This window comes from Takifugu flavidus, unplaced genomic scaffold (assembly GCF_003711565.1).
Source record: "Takifugu flavidus isolate HTHZ2018 unplaced genomic scaffold, ASM371156v2 ctg412, whole genome shotgun sequence".
Taxonomy (NCBI): Eukaryota; Metazoa; Chordata; class Actinopteri; order Tetraodontiformes; family Tetraodontidae; genus Takifugu; species Takifugu flavidus.
This window is the reverse complement of record NW_026622031.1, coordinates 1-16,847: the sequence shown is the minus strand read 5'-3', so window position 1 is coordinate 16,847 and position 16,847 is coordinate 1. Positions and strand designations below refer to the sequence as shown.

The window sequence follows — 16,847 nt, the reverse complement described above, 5'->3', positions numbered from 1 at the left end:
ATTACGACAATATGTGTTCATCAGGGTGAAACATCATTCACTACTGTTTGAAGATATGATTGTCAACATGCATCAATTGTCTACCGCTTCTCCCTATTAGTGACACACACACGTATATATATTTAAAAGACATTTTCGCTGTTGTTTTATCTGTCCAGCCTCCAACTTCCATCTGCAAGTCGAGTGCTTTGAATGCAACCTCACTGAGTGCGTGTTCAATAACACCACGCCACTGTTGCTAAAAACGAATTAGCTATCGTTTTCTCCAATAAATTAGGGCGCGACATTAATAATAAAATGTGCATTCTCGGCGTTCTGCAACGTAGGCTGACGATGGATGGAGAAACACAGCGACATAGCTAACTAGACTTTACAGTCAGTAAAGTCAACGTTAGCTTCGCTGCTGGTAATTGAAAAGTTTCCTCAAAGTTCATTTAATCGGTTATTAGTTTTAAAGCAAGCAAACCTCCGGAATGAGCAGCAAAAACACCCGAGTCCATCGTCACAAACCAGCGTTGGGAAATGAATCGGTTAGCTTTGGCTCAGCAGCTGTCAGCCCGTCTGCTACAAACACACAGTTGACAAAACCTTAGTATTGTTCATCCACGCAAAACTAGAAACTGTAATTTCTACACGGGATCAAACGTGCAGGCTGCATAGTTACTGAAAATATGTTGTTAAATTCTATAAGACAAATGTTTGTATGACAAGTTTTTCTTCGCTACTATACTTTGAGATAGACTATAGTCTTTGGAGTGATAGCGCCGCCCTCTGGTGCCTCCTGGGTGTGTTTTTTAAGTGAAAATGGTCGATGCAAAGTGTGTGTAGTTTGTTAATTTGTCTTTTGATATTTTATAAATGTTTTTTAATGGCTGTGTGATTATGATGTAGCTGATTATAATATGGGTTTTGGGGAAGCAACATTTGAAAATAAATTGATCAAAGACTCAAAACGTGGTTGAACGAGTTTAGTCAGCCCAATATTGTTCTGCCACTCATGAACGAATGCAAGTAAATCACAGAAACCTTTTGCAAAAAGCAAAGGGAGCTGTACTTAGAATAAGAATATAAATAAAAACACAGCTGGGAGGATTATTGGTGAGGTTGTTCTTGTTTTATCAATTAAAGAAGAAAAATAAGCTGTTCTAGCCTTGTGGAGGGCCTTTTTGTAAACTAATAGACAGTCTTTCCAGGCTACATGGTAGCTGTCTATTTTACAAGAATGCCACTTCCTTTCCAGTCTTCGCACTTTCTGCTTGAGGGTCCTGATATGTGAATTATACCAGGGGGCACACTCCTCTGATTTACTATTTTCTTTTTCAGGGGGGCAACAGAATCAAGCGTGATTCTCAGTGAGGTTGCTGCACCTTCAGCAATAGAGTCAACCTCAGCAGGGCTAAGATTATAATGACTGATCCCTGGGGAAACACACGGTGGTCCTGGGATCAGCACAGGGATCACTTCCTTAAACTTAGCTACAGCATTATCTGAAAGACATCTGCTATAGTAAGACTTTGTTCTGAGCATAGAAGAATCCTTAATCATAAATGTAAAAATGATCAAAGAATGGTCTGACAGGACTGGGTTCTGAGGGAACACTGACACATGTTCTACCTCAACACCATGAGTCAGAACTAGATCTAGGGTGTGATTGAAGCTATGAGTTGGTTGGTTTATCTGCTGCAGGAAACCAACTGACTCAAGTAATGAAATGAAGTCATTTCTAAAGCTGTAATAACAGTTAACTGCAACAGTGGAGCTCAAGCAAAGACTAATAAAACTATTAGAGTACTTGTAATTGCTAGAAAAGCAAATCCAAACAGCAGCAAAAGACCTCTAAGAAGATTTGCCTGAGGTATCTCAGACATTTGGAAGAAAGAATGGCAAGAATCTCTCAAGAATTGAAAACCTTTGCCGATAACAAAGACAATTACAAGCTGTAGTGGCCAAAATGGGTGTTACTATGTAACTCCACCTAAACATTTGCTGCAGGCCCCTTTCCATTGTTATTTAGACGATTAAAAAAATTATCAATTGGCTTATCGAAGATTCCAGTTAAAGAATCAAAGTGGTTGGAAAGAGGGGTCTGAGTTCTTCTGACGAACAGCATCTAGGATAGGCTGTCTGTCAGAATGTACAGTACGGTAGTAATTCAAGGTTACATAGCATAATAGGTTGCTTTATGATCCAAACTCCTTGTTAATCAAAATCTCTCAGATCCTATGATCATCATATTGTTGGTTGACCCAATTACTGTGGGAGTTGCCCTGATTTGTTCAGATAGTGTTGTTGGACCTTGACCTGTAGGGCTTTCCTACGATTGTGCAGGGTTCTTAGGGAACTTCCCCTCTGTGCTGCTAATCCTGGGGAGTACTCCTTTTGCACGAGTGCAAGGTCAGCTCTATGGCAAAGAAGTGGGGCATAGCGTGGGGTGCCAAGTGCCATTACTCTAAAGAGCTTTTTCATCTTCGTTTGAGTTAGTGTCCGAGTGGGGCAAGGTATTCATTTGTCAAAGGCACTTCACATTTTTGAGAAGATCGTTATCGGTTGATGCTGCAGCGCCAATGGACCCCAGGTGAGAGATAAGTCCCTTTCACTACCGGAGGGGGTTGGTTGCTGTTCCTATAACCAAACATTTTCTTAACCCTTTGTTTGCCATTTGGATCAAAAAGATTTTTTTTAGTTACTTTGACTGTAGTTCCTAACCTCTTTCAGCTCCTACCTTCTTTACATTGAAACATCAATGTTTTTCTCTTGCTACGTGTGTTTGTGAGAAAATCACATCATGTCTAATTTACTATTTAAAGAGGTGATTGATGCTTCAAATCTTCAAATCTCAATCAAATACAGTTTACTGCTCCCTGCTTACTTTCTGAGCTACATAGAAATGCAGAATCGGTAGCTTCTCTATGGGTTGGGCTGATCCTAGCTGGTCGGAGGGTATCAGTCTGATAAAGACTAGACATGTGTTCTGCTTGAAATTTTATTTACTCAAGCTCTGTTGAGTGTATGTTCTGTCCCTGGCAGGGAAGGTCGGGGGAATCCATGGCCACAGCTACAAGCAGGTTGGTAAACTACTCTACAGGATTAGCAGAAGGCCGGTTAAAGTGTAACTCATTTGGCAATGTTGGACCACTAGGGAATTGTGAGGAAAGAGACAATGTTGCCTGTAGTGTATTGGTCAGAGTTATTGAGGCGATGACATGCACTAAAGGGTGCCGTACAGGTATTACAGGACTGCAGCCGGTTCCGGCATTATCACAGGATTGGCTGTTGATGCCAGAGTGGGCTGCAGTCCTACAGAATGAAGTGCCATGCGTACTTGGCGCTTAAGCAGTGCCATCAGGTTTGCCAGGGTGGCAGTAGTGGCAGTGATCTTCTTAGGTTGCATTTAATCCAGCCTGAAGGACCGATGTTCAAGGATAACACTCAGTGAAAGGACTGCTGGTTGAGGTGGCAAAAGGTATTTGGAAAGAGAGGTCTGAGTTTGTAAGACTAACAGGATCTGGGACGGACTATTGGTCGGAATACATTAAGAAGCCAATGGTTCTGATGCTTTATTCACGAAACTAAGGGCAGGCAAAAGTTTAAGGAAACTTACAGGGAGATTAGATTACAGTAATTGTCATCAGTGTAGAGTAGTAGTCTCTTAAATGATGTTAGTTACTGACTTGGTAGTACAATACAATACAGTACAGTAGTAATACAAAGTTAGAAGATTGTGGGTCACCTTCCATTCATGCTCGGAGGTCGGAATTTCTGAGTCTCAATTTGAACAATTCAGTTGGAAGACCCCCAAGGTCGAATTTCCTTCTTGGAAAGAGAGAGAGTCATCACTACCCCCAAGTTGGCTTTCAAAGATGGCTGCCCCGAGAGTAAAGAGTAAACATAGCACTCACTCTTCGATGCTTTTTGTAAACAATGAAATACGGAGAGAGAGAAAAACGATTGCCACGCTTTGTGTTTCCTCCTCATCCACCATGTTTGAAAGTTGCAGAAGGACCACATGTTTGTCCAGAAGTTGTTTGTATCCGGATGAGGCAAGCGCAAGAACAGCTTTTGCTGAGGTGCCATCTTGCTTTCCAACTTTGTAACCGGAAAGCTGAAAAATCTAAAATATTTACATATTTAAAATATTTAAATATATTTATTGTATCTGACTCTTGGTACAATAATGTTTGATGATGATTTTATGTCATGATTAGCTTGGAATCAAATGAGACATGGATTGAAACAAGCTTTTTACCATATAAAAAGATTAAAAATTTAGACTTTGATTAACAAAACATTAAAATCCTTTCTTGAAGAGAATTATTTTATCTTGTTAGCATCTTTTATCTATTAGATGGGCTTGTTGTACTATATGTTTTGTTTATGTTACAGTTAGTTTAGAAGTTAGGAATACTATATACTCTTTAGTAGGAATACACATAAGCAAGTCAGTTGACCCTTCCTTGACCTGAGGACTGGTCAGACAGTTGGAGCCAGCCAGACAGGAATTGGTAGATCCCCATCGTAAAACATGACAACGTAGTTTACTGGTGTTGATAAGTTCCTTGGCAGGAATATGACTTCGGACCTGGCCATCTGGAGAAGATAATGGACAAGAAGGACCACACCAACACCAAAGGAGGCTGGAAGAAGAAGATGGGGTCATCCAAGAAGAAGGACTGGATTGGACTGAATTAGCATCAATAATTTACATATATCTTTCTATATAAGACTGGGTCAAGGGATAGTAGGCCGTCAGACTTCATGCCCTGACAATTGACTTTGTTGTTGCTAGGGTTATGAACTGGCCCAGAGCTCTGTAATATTTGTATCTTGAATTGATTCTGTTTGCTAAATACATCTGTTTGCTAAATACATCTGTTTGCTAAATACATCTGTTTGCTAAATACATTTTGAAATTGACATTTGTTTACTTGAAGTCTTCATTTAAAGAACACGCGGATTGGCAGTGACATACGAGAGGTACTGCAATCCAACAATTGGTGACCCCGACGTGATGAAGACAGAGAAGTCATCTGAGGCAAAGAATTCAACAACGGTCACTTCGGAAGACAACTGACGACAAAGGGATCCCTAATAAAGGTAAGCAGACACCTGTTTAATCAAAAGTTCTGCACATTGGCAATTTCCAAAAATTTGTCGTCACTGTCAATTGAAGTGTCCTAGTTATAAATTCCAGATACAAATATAGAAAATATTGAAATGACTGCAGTAATAACGGTTCGAGTCCGTTAGCAATACGGTTCGAGTCCGTAAATAGAAACGGTTCGAGTCCGTTCGCAATTACGGTTCGAGTCCGTAAATAGAAACGGTTCGAGTCCGTTCGCAATTACGGTTCGAGTCCGTAAATAGAAACGGTTCGAGTCCGTTAGCAATAACGGTTCGAGTCCGTTAGTAATTACGGTTCGAGTCCGTAAATAAGTACGGTTAGAGTAAACCGTAACTAGTACAGTGCTGTATTGCTGTATGCAGTGCACTGTATATGAAAAAGATTTGGGTTGGGACTCGGAGCGCAGTTGACGGGACGGACACTCCCGACGCCCGAGATTTGTGTTTTGTGTGGGTTGGAAAAGTGCCAGAGTGAACGTGAATTAAAAGGCTCTTTGTCCTTGGGAATTAACCCCCAGAGTGGAACCGGATCAAAGACGTTTGATCTAGAAGCTTGTTTCACTGAGGCATTGAGTTGACCATGGAGTCATTCACATTCAATCTCACTTGGGAGCATAGTTAAAGATGGAACTGGAATGTGGTAAAGCGTGTTGGGATCAGGGAGAATGTTCTCCCTATCCTCGGTCTGTGGAAGAACAGTGGAAGTGGACTCTTGATCAGGTGGTGAGTGGCATGAAAGAGACAGGACAGGGAAAGAGAATTGGATGCAATAAAAAAGTTGTGGAAGGAAGCTCAGAAGCAGAAGATACTTCCCCCTCCAGAGGTGAAGGTTAATTTAGCTGAAGCATTGTGTAAGTGGGAGTCAGAAACTCACACCATATTACAGGATCATCTTGATAATACAAAATTAGGTTTTATAGCAGGAGAATCGTGGCAAAAACAGGGTAAGGAGTTAGAAGATAAGCGTCGAAGGATACATGTTGTGGCTGTGACATGTGCAGCGGTGCACTATTTCAGATCTAGGGGGGTCACACGAGTGCCCAATGAAGAGAAGACTCCATTAGAAGATCCAAACCAGACACTGACACTTAACACCACTCTTTATCCATCATTACCTACTACCTCTTCCCCACCCCCATATCAATTGCCAGTTTTGACTATTAACAGTGGTCAGTTAGATGTGGACAGAATGAAGAAATGCAGGAGTTACGTGAGACAGTGGGTGAACTTTGGAGACAGGTTAGCAGGATCAAACAGGGACAGGAAGAAGAGTTGAAGATAACTTAGGAAAAATTGAATGTAGAGAAGAAGCTCAGGTGGTTCGCCCTAAAATCTCCCAACAAACTATATTTAAAAAACAGGACAGTCAAAATCTGCATTAAACGTCTTTAAAATACTTAGCAATCAAACAAAACAAGTGAAAAGAGCTGATCCATCTGGAGGATTTGCCAGGGCTGAGCGCAGGGAGGAGAAGGCAAGATTGATTTATGGCAGTGATAAAGAGGAGAACGAGAATAAGACAGATACCTACAAAATTCCGGCTACATTTATTGGAGAATTGGAGGTTCAGGAGCCTGTTGAAGCTCAGACAGAATTATATGAATTAGAATCATGGGAAGAGAGTGAGTGTGACTATAGAGGTGAACCGTTGACAGGGACCATAAATAATGAGGAGGCGGGACAGATAGGAATACACACGCGGAGTAAGGGGCCTGTTTTAGGAAGGCCGCAGTTCCAGGCCCCTCTGATACAGAAAAGAGGAGGACAGGTACCAGTATATGTTCCATTTGCTATCACAGACATTAATTGTTTGGTGGAAAAGATGCCCCCACCCGCAGAGGGAGGCGGCAAGTGGATGTCTACCCTTTTCAGTTTAACACAGAGCATGCAGCTGGCGGTGGGAGACTTTAGAGGAATTTTAGGGAGACAAGTGTCTCTCTGGGATTTGGATAAAGGTGAGGTAGCAGCAGGCATTAAAGACAGACCCAATGCTGCACGTTTTGGCCCTTGTGCAACCAGGGTTGGTGAAGCTATGAGACAGATATTTCCAGTATCTCCAGGAGCAATGCAGAATTTAGATTTAAGTGGGAGGAAAGTGAGTCGGCACATGGGTTCCTTACGAGGTGTAAAGAGGAATGGATGTGTGCCACAGGGTGCCATCCTGGTTCTAAACAACAGGGAAAGAAAGAGGAGGTGATGACAGCGCAGGAACAGCTCCTAAAAATGCAGTTAGATGAAGCACTGAAAAAGCTTAATGATAAACACAAGGAAGAGAAACAGATGGTTCAGCAGTTTTCTCGGCAGGTGCAGCCAGATCCGTTAGGTCCGCAACAAGATTTTGCTCCGATAAACCCGTATTGGGTCAGTCCAAGGGGAGGCATGTGTGGGAGACGCGGCGGGCAGGGATACGGCTTGATAGGCGGATACTTTGGCCGAGATCAGTGTCACGCCTGTAAAGGGTATGGTCATTGGCGAAGGAACTGTCCATATCGCAACTATCCGGAGGGTACCAGGCAGTGTTCCATCATCTCATGGAATTTATCACCGGAGCTGATTTCATCTGACACCGTCGAGCTTGTGGGGTTCTCAGGGAGACGGAGAGACTGCCGTTTTCGTGCCGTTAGTGACTCATTTTGCGGACAGACTGTGTTGCACCCTTTTTGATTTCACCACATTGCCCTATCAACCTGTTGGGACAAGATCTCCTGGTAAGGACAGGAGCAGCTATTCTGTGTGGGGGCAAAGCTCTTGTGGTGCAATTTCCTAATGGACTGAAACTGAACTGCTGTATTCACACCAAGGTGTGAAGGGACAAATGCTGATGAGTCCGACACCCTCTCCAGAACAGGGGTGTGTGGGCGGACATTTATTGGGGAGAACTTGAGCCTGAGACCTCACCTGGTGTTGTCGGTTTTGCGGCATTGTTTCAGAGCTGGGGGCCCTGGCTGTCGATGCTGAGTCCCTTTGCCCTGCCAGTTGATCCCTATCATGTCACCCTATTTTATGACCGTGAGAATAATGAGGTCTATCAGGATGCGTTTAGAGAAAAGTTACAAGGAAATTTTTGGATGATTACATCACCGTGTTTGTTTGTGGGGCCTGAGGGTGTGGCTGCGCAGGTTGACCTTACTGCTGAACAAAATGAGTGGTATGAGATGGCTGAGGAAGCGTGTCCCCACGTTACCCTTGCCATCCATGCTGAACATCAGGCAAAGGACCTTGGTCCTATGATAAAAAGGTTAATGAGTGTCACAGATTGGAGCTCTACTCAGATTCCTGGCCTGTTATATTCTCCTTTAGAAAAGAGTTACAAGATAATGCATACAACTACTAACTCAGTAATCTTACAACATCGACAGATTCAGAGGTTTCATGGGAGAGAAAAGACTGATCATCCGGACAGTGCAAAAACTTTAAACTCACTTCCAGAAACTTTATGGTCCTCTGGCCCGACAGATGTGGGGTTGTGTTCTACTGTTGAGCCAGTGTCATTCAGTGTCTCGGATTACAACCCTGTCTGGCAGAGTCAATATAAACACAGACCACCTGCTGAGGAAGGCATTCAGGAAACAATAGAAGGGCTGTTAATTTCTGGGGTTCTTGAGTATTCCACTTCAGCATGGAATACTCCGATTTTGCCAGTTGAGAAGCAGGAAAAAGGGAAATATAGGATGGCTCATGATTTGAGACGTATTAATTCTATTGTGACAACACCCACAGTGCCAGTTCCCAACCCATATACTGCAGTATCAGCTTTGTCTCCTTCCCATAAATGGTTCACATGTATTGATCTGGCTAATGCATTTTTTGTCTCCCACTGGACTCTGCTATGCGTGACATCTTTTCTTTCACATATAAAGGCAGACAATTACGATATACACGTTTACCACAGGGATTTATTTTATCCCCTGGTATTTTCAATCAGACATTACGGAAGTTGTTGAAGGACCTCACTCTACCAGAAGGGGTGGTTGATTCAATATGTTGATGACATTTTATTGGCGGCTACATCAGCTGAGTCTTGTTTGCAGGCAACGCAGGCACTCCTTACGCATTTGTGGGAAAAGGACTTTAAGGTCTCTAGAAAGAAGCTTCAGTGTTGTCGTCGCCCTGTGAAGTTTTTCTTAGGTAGGGTGGTTTCTGCTCAGGGTACAGGTGTATCACCAGCTCATAAATCCTCTATCCTTGAACGTCCTAAGCCAGAGACTGTAAAGGAAATGTTGTCATTTCTGGGTCTCGCGAGCAATAGTAGACATTTTATTCCTGCATATTCAGAAAAGACTACGCTCCTACGTACAATGGTGAATGGACAGGGAATGCGTGATTTGGCAGCCCGGCTAACATGGACAACTGAGGGGGAGAAAGCGTTCATTGCTCTTAAACAGGCACTCACGACATCTGCATGTTTTGCCATTCCGGAATATAAAGATACTTTCTTTTTGGATGTTTCTGAAGGAGAACATACAGTAAATGGTGTTCTCTTTCAGAAAAAAGGGGTGTGAAAGGAAAGTATTAATGTATGCAAGTATAATGCTGGACCCCATTGAAAACAGGCAGCCATCGTGTGTAAGGCATGTAGCAGGGCTAGCAAAACTTTTACAAAAAACAGCACATTTAGTGATGGGTCACACTCTGACAGTTCTTACAACACATAGTGTGGTATCACTGGTCAGGTCAGCAGCATTCACCATGACCTCACTTAGGCAGACCAGGATGGACAAGATTTTAACGGCACCACACATAACATACACACATGAAGGGATCAATATGGCAGATGGCATGGGAGAGGGTGAACCACACAGATGTGAAGAGAAAGTGAAGAAAGATGAAAAAATCAGAGTAGATCTTAAGACGGAGCCGTTAAAGGATCCAGATGAAATACTATTCACAGACGGCTGTTGTTTCAGACACCCACAAGAGGGTCTGAAAGCTGCCTATGCAATAGTTAGACAGTCAGAAGAAGGCTTTGAGGAAGTGGAAACAGGAAAGATAAAAGGTAAAGAGTCAGCACGACTTGCAGAATTGAGGGCAGTTATTAGAGCATTAGAAATATCAAAGGGAAAGAGAGTGACCATCTATACAGATTCAGCATATGTAGTGGGAGCAATACACTTAGAACTTTGTCAATGGTTGCGGGCAGGTTTTAACACAGCATCAGGATCTCCTATAAAACATGAGGCAGAGATGAGGCAACTGACACAGGCACTCATGGAACCAGCAGAGGTCGCAGTCGTAAAGTGCAAAGGTCACAGCAAAGAGAACTCTCTGGAGGGAAGAGGTAATGAGGCTGCAGATCAGGCAGCAAAGAAGGCTGCAGGTTATAAACCAAGTTACAATTTGTTGTTGGCAGAGAAAACAGTTCATGAAATTCTTCCAAGATACGATAGGGAAAGACTTAGTTGTGATCAAGAAGAAGCTTCTCCACATGAAAAAACAGTTTGGAAGGAAAGGGGGGCTGTGAAAGTTGAAGGAATTTGGCGGGGCCCAGACGGCAGACCTGTTCTCTCTCCCGCCCGGTCTGGTAGATGCCGTCCTGGAAGAGGCCCACGGCCTGACACACTGCGGGAAACCACGAATGATGCAGAGAATGTTCAATATGCAAACACTTTAATGTAAAATCAACAATTCGACTACATGAGGGCAAGTTTCCATAGCAGGGCAAGGAAAATTATAGATTTCACCGATATGATAGACCGAGTCAATGGGTTCCGATACCTCTTGGTGGCAGTGGATGCATACACTGGCTGCCCAGAGGCGGTTCCCGTAATAGAAGATGCAAAAAGAAGCAGAAGATGCAAAAAGTGTTATTAAATTTTTGATTAATCCGATACATGGTTTCCCAAACAAATTAGGTTTGATAATGGCACTCAGTTTAAAAATAAAGATTTACAAGAAGTAGAAAAAACATTAGGCCTTAAACATGCATTTGGCACCGTCTATCATCCACAATTACAAGGGAAGGTAGAAAGAATGAATCAAACACTGAAGAGCAAAATTGGCAAGATATGTGCTCACAGTGGAATGAAATGGACACAGGCACTTCCAATAGCCTTGATGTCAGTGAGAAGCTCTGTTAAGCTCCCGAACAGGATTCACTCCCTTTGAGCTCGAGAGGGGTGTTCCCTTTCCGGGACCAGGAGCAGAAAATCCATAGGCCAACCCAGCACTTTTATGAAATATAAATCTTATGTTGTTCAACTAAAAACAACTCTCTCAGTTTTCTCCCAACAGGCAACCTCTGTAACAACAGTCAGGAAGGATCCAGGAACTCAACACACAACTGAGTGGGTTCTTCTGAGAGTCATCAAGTGAAAGTGGTCAGAGCACAGGTGGACTGGTCCCTTTGAAGTTGCAGAGTGAACATTACATGTTAACCCTAACATACTAACATACTAACACTCTAACACATTAACCCTAACTCTGGTATCACTGGAATCAGTGTACCCCAGCAGGTAATCCACAGAGAACGCTTGGACAGATTCGGAAACACCTAAAGGAGACGGCACAATGATTACAGTTCTACTTTTGTGTGCGTTGTGGGGAGGATCTCAAGGCAACGTGGGAGACATCTGCCTGGGTTACACAGGGGTGATTCTTGATTACACCAAAGGGAGTGATACAACATTTCAGTTTGATTTATCTCTACAGAGACCCTGGAATTTGGAGGAACATGGACACATGTATGATCCACTTTGTCAGCTCTTTTTCCAGTGGTCTCGAATAAGACATCTCCTCCTACATTTGTTTCAGTCAGATCTAATTTTACCTGCTTGTCACGAACGGGAAGAAGGTTGGTAGGTGACTTGCCTTCAACATGGTGTAAGTACATGGTAAATGTCACTACATGGCTTCACACTTTCCAGTTCATCGAGCTGATTTGTTTTGGCACTGTGATCCACACACCCTGATGCCAGCAATCCCACCCGATTGGTCAGGAACATGTACTCTGGTTCGTCTCCTACTCCCTATCACTTTATTAAGTCCAAAGGGGGAGCAGGTGCTACCTTCAATTAGACATAGGAGAGGAACATCATTTGATCTCACACAGGGATCCCAACATATATTGATTCAATTGGAATTCCAAGGGGAGTCCCTGATGAATATAAATTAGTGGACCAGGTATCAGCTGGATTCGAAAATTTACCTTTAATCTCTGCACTGTTTCCTATAACTCCAAATAAGAATGTGGATATAATCAATTATGTTCATTATAATGTGCAGCGATTGGCGAATCTCACCAGAGATGCAGTGGCTGGCCTGTCAGAACAGGTTGCAGCCACTTCTTTGATGACTGTGCAAAATAGATGGCACTTGATATGCTTTTAGCAGAAAAAGGAGGGGTTTGCGCTATGTTTGGAGATCAATGTTGTACATTCATTCCTAATAATACAGCTCCAGATGGTTCTGTGGCCCGGCACTGGAAGGTTTGCGGACATTGTCAGACGAAATGAAGGAGCATTCTGGTGTAACTAATCCACTAGAGAAATGGATGGATAGAATGTTTGGTAAATGGAAAGTGATCATTGTATCTGTTTTGATGTCATTAATTTCTGCAACTGCCGGCTTAATTTTGTGTGGTTGTTGTTGTATTCCTTGTATTCTCTATGTAATTGTATAATCGTAACTGCAATTGAAGGAAAGCAACCTCCTCCTTACCAGATGGCTCAAATTCGAAGGGAAACCATTCCCTTGATGGGAGTAAGTGATGGAGAGATTTAAGGGAATTGACAATAATTTGGTAGTATTGGCCTAGTTTAGGCTAGGCCAAAAGGGGATTGAAGAGAATTATTTTATCTTGTTAGCATCTTTTATCTTATTAGCATGTGTTATACTATATGTTTTGTTTTATGTTACAGTTAGTTTAGAAGTTAGGAATACTATATACTCTTTAGTAGGAATACACATAAGCAAGTCAGTTGACCCTTCCTTGACCTGAAGACTGGTCAGACAGTTGGAGCCAGCCAGACAGGAATTGGTAGATCCCCATCGTAAAACATGACAACGTAGTTTACTGGTGTTGATAAGTTCCTTGGCAGGAATATGACTTCGGACCTGGCCATCTGGAGAAGATAATGGACAAGAAGGACCACACCAACACCAAAGGAGGCTGGAAGAAGAAGATGGGGTCATCCAAGAAGAAGGACTGGATTGGACTGAATTAGCATCAATAATTTACATATATCTTTCTATAAAAGACTGGGTCAAGGGATAGTTAGGCCGTCAGACTTCATGCCCTGACAATGACTTTGTTGTTGCTAGGGTTATGAACTGGCCCAGAGCTGTAATATTTGTATCTTGAATTGATTCTGTTTGCTAAATACATCTGTTTGCTAAATACATCTGTTTGCTAAATACATTTTGAAATTGACATTTGTTTACTTGAATCTTCATTTAAAGAACACGCGGATTGGCAGTGACATACGAGAGGTACTGCAATCCAACATTCTCAATAACTAAAGTTATGAATTTTTCCGTTGTCAGTTGTGTGCTTGTGAGGGGCAGAGGGAGTTACGTGCACTAAAAAGCATGAAAACATGACTGTCTCAAAAAAACAAAAAAAACAAACAAGCTCTGACATTAGGAGACACTGTCCTCTGCTCGGACATTTCTCCGCAATGTCTCAGGTCGATTTGCGAAGGGACAAGATTAGTCATTTCAAAAATAAAAAGTTCTCTGTGTCTTGTTTATTTCTGGAACAAACAAGTGGAATATGTTGAAATCTGTTGGGTATTTTCCTTGCACAGGTCAACGTTTGTCACCGGGATAAAAACAAACCTATTTGGCCTGTTTTAGCATGCCTGTGATAGAAGTGTCACGTTGTTCAAACTGACTTCAGCAACATTATGACTGGGTGTGTTGTTGGTTCTGTCTCTATAAGAAGGCGCGACTGTTCATGTGGAATTTGAGCTCTGTTTGTGCAACAGGAAGGTAAGTGCTTGCTATTTGCTCCTTTAAAATGTGTTTTAAAAGTGCTTTTATCAGTTATACTCCCTTAGAATTGTTACCTTTTTTGCTTTAAACTGTAATTTTAAAACTTAAAGGATTTGACAAATGTTCTTATTTAAATAAATGCATCCAAAGTAGTAGAAATCGTACAATAGGAAAGGAAAAGATCCACAGACACATTATATATTTGTACAATGAGAATCTCATGCTTGCTAAAAAAAAACATATTTACTTTAAAGTCATTTATGGAAACCTGATAAAACACTGATTGAATTCTTACCTTAAAAACCCAGATTTTCTCTTTAAAGTTTTTATTTCAGACAAAATAATTCACAGTGGAAATATATATATCAGGATGTATCTAATATATCCAAATAAAGGTAATGTTCCTTTTTTAGTTTTGTTTTTGGGCTCTCATGCTCCATATGTACGACACATTAAAAGTTAAATGGATGGAAGGAAAATTTGGATAGTGTGTTACTGCCTCCCAGAAAAATATGAAAGTATTTCTGTGATGTAATCAAGTAAAAAATATTACACTAAATATAAAGACTTCAATCTCATTAAATTGTTGTTTCATTAAAATAAATGGACTAAATGAATTCTGAAATTTGAACCCATCTGTATAGCAGTGAAGTCCCAAGCTACAGTTTGCCTTTAACACTTATTGCTGAAAATATCACAGTAAAACAAAGGACAAATAAGTTTTCCTTTTGCCGATAACATGTTTGTGTGTTTGTTAGACATCGCTCTGAATAGGCCAAAATGAAGAGTGTGTTTGGATGTGCTCTCTTTCTGTTTGCCTTTCTTCTGAGCTGCACAGAACAGGTAGGTACATATAAATAACTACATTTATCAAGCTATACTTTCACTTCAAAAAGTTTCTTCACTTCACTAGAAATCCAGGAGCGTGGCTTCTCTCTCATGGTATGTTCAATGCATATTGTCCCTGACTGAAACCAAAGGTAACACGTCTTGTTTTTCCTGTCACGGTGGTTACAGGAGCAGATTGCAGAGAGATTAAAGCTAGCTCACCACAAGCATCCAGTGGGGTTTATGTAGTCCAGCCAGTTCGTGGAGAGGCCTCATTTAAGGTAACATTAGGCGACATATGGTGCGTTCAATGGAGTTGTTTACAAGCTGCCTTTTCCTGATGCTGCTAATATGTTAGCTAAAATTAGCAAGTAGGCTTCAGGACAAGCTTGATGAAAGCACATTTATCTTAAACTGCAGCAGTTTTTTACTTATATTTTTATTTATTGTATATTTTATTTAGATTTTGCTTCTGAAACCAGAATGCTGCGATTTAGTAAACATTCCTATCACTTGTTTATAGTATGTTCATATTTTGGCGTGTCAGAATAGTTTTAAAATGGTGTGTGTGGACTACTGGCTCAGGTGTACTGTGAGATGCGACCAGATGGAGGCTGGACGGTGTTTCAGAGACGCAGCGGCGCAAGTGTGGCCTTCAACCGCAACTGGGCAGCCTATAAAAACGGGTTTGGAGACTTGACGCGTAAGTATTTGTTGACTGTGGAATTGGGAGAGTGAGGCTTATTAGATTTGTCAGGACACACACACACACAGACTCCAGATGGAATTTGCTCAGAATTTATTTTAAAAACCCCAACTTCAAATCCTTTCCTTGTGTTTGGCTAATTCTCTCAGAGGATCATTGGCTTGGTCTTCGCAAAGTTTTCTCCCTGACCAAGAACAAAACCAGGAAGTGGATCCTGCGGGTGGACCTTTGGGATCACGAAGGTGGCAATGCTTTTGCCGAGTACAAAAACTTCAGATTGGGCAACGAGGAAACCGGCTTCAAACTGCACGTTGGGAAATTCAAAGGAAATGCAGGTAATGTAATGGTTGGAGCTCCTGGACACTGCATCACCACTTCCTGTCACTGTCCGATCGAAACCAAACCTCGGAAACCCACCCATGGAAAGGGTCCTATAACATGACCTGGGTAGCAGAAGCATGAGCACATGGATCTGTTTCCAAAATCATCTACAAAACCTCTGATCAGTTTGAACATCTAATAAGTTTGCATCTAGTGTGGGTAAATCTGCCACCTCATGTTAGCATTTATGGATTCCAAACACAGGATGTCGCAGAAGAAAGATTAGAGGCCATTAAGTGTTCTGATCAGATTAGGCTCTGTTCAGACTCAAATATGAGATGTTTTTCCACTTAACGATATTTATGACAGTAACTGGTACACCTTGGCATAATGGGGAAGCATTACAGGACAAGTGAAGAGATTATGGCAACGTCTTTATGGAAAATTTGATTTGATTTGTAACCAGCTCTGGATGTTCAAATCGAATTTGCAAAGTTTTAATTTCATCTGCCTGTTATGGGAGCATTTTGTCTGTGTCTATGAACCAAATAACTCAGAAAAGAGGTGAACAGATTTTAATGACATTTACAGGAAATGTTGACAATGGACCAAAGATCAAAGGGTTATTGGGTGATGTTCTGGATGTTGGATCTTCCAAAAATCAGGCTTTTCATTATTTAGTAACCTAATATGTTAGGTAACCTTGTATTACTACTGCCTATTGGGGATGTCAAAACACGGGCCACGAGGGCCATAGTCCAACCGGGTTTTCTGACCCACCAGGTAGTCAACTGGGTTCTGTTTCTCTGCCTGGGTGGACAGAAAACCAGACTGTATTTGGGACTTTAACATCCATGCAGTCGGGGGCACCTCTAGTCCTCGAGGGCCAGATTCAGACCGTTTTCAGTGCAACAGGTAGACCCCGCTTTCACCTGGGGTT

At 41.8% G+C, this 16,847-nt stretch overlaps 1 protein-coding gene and 1 long non-coding RNA gene across 2 annotated transcripts; both read left to right on the top strand.

Moving 5' to 3' along the window:
- Nucleotides 1-2,335: 2,335 nt before the first annotated feature.
- Nucleotides 2,336-14,234, top strand: LOC130520516 (uncharacterized). The gene is made up of 3 exons (XR_008948891.1): nt 2,336-2,575; nt 3,028-3,065; nt 13,866-14,234. It is a non-coding gene; the product is annotated as an uncharacterized LOC130520516 (long non-coding RNA).
- Nucleotides 14,235-15,026: 792 nt separating this feature from the next.
- Nucleotides 15,027-16,535, top strand: LOC130520515 (fibrinogen-like protein 1; the record flags this gene model as incomplete). The annotated part of the gene is made up of 3 exons (XM_057024221.1): nt 15,027-15,161; nt 15,466-15,583; nt 15,736-16,535. Coding segments are annotated over 3 exons (546 nt in total), but the record flags the coding sequence as incomplete, so codon positions are not given.
- Between the last annotated feature and the right edge of the window lie 312 nt (nt 16,536-16,847).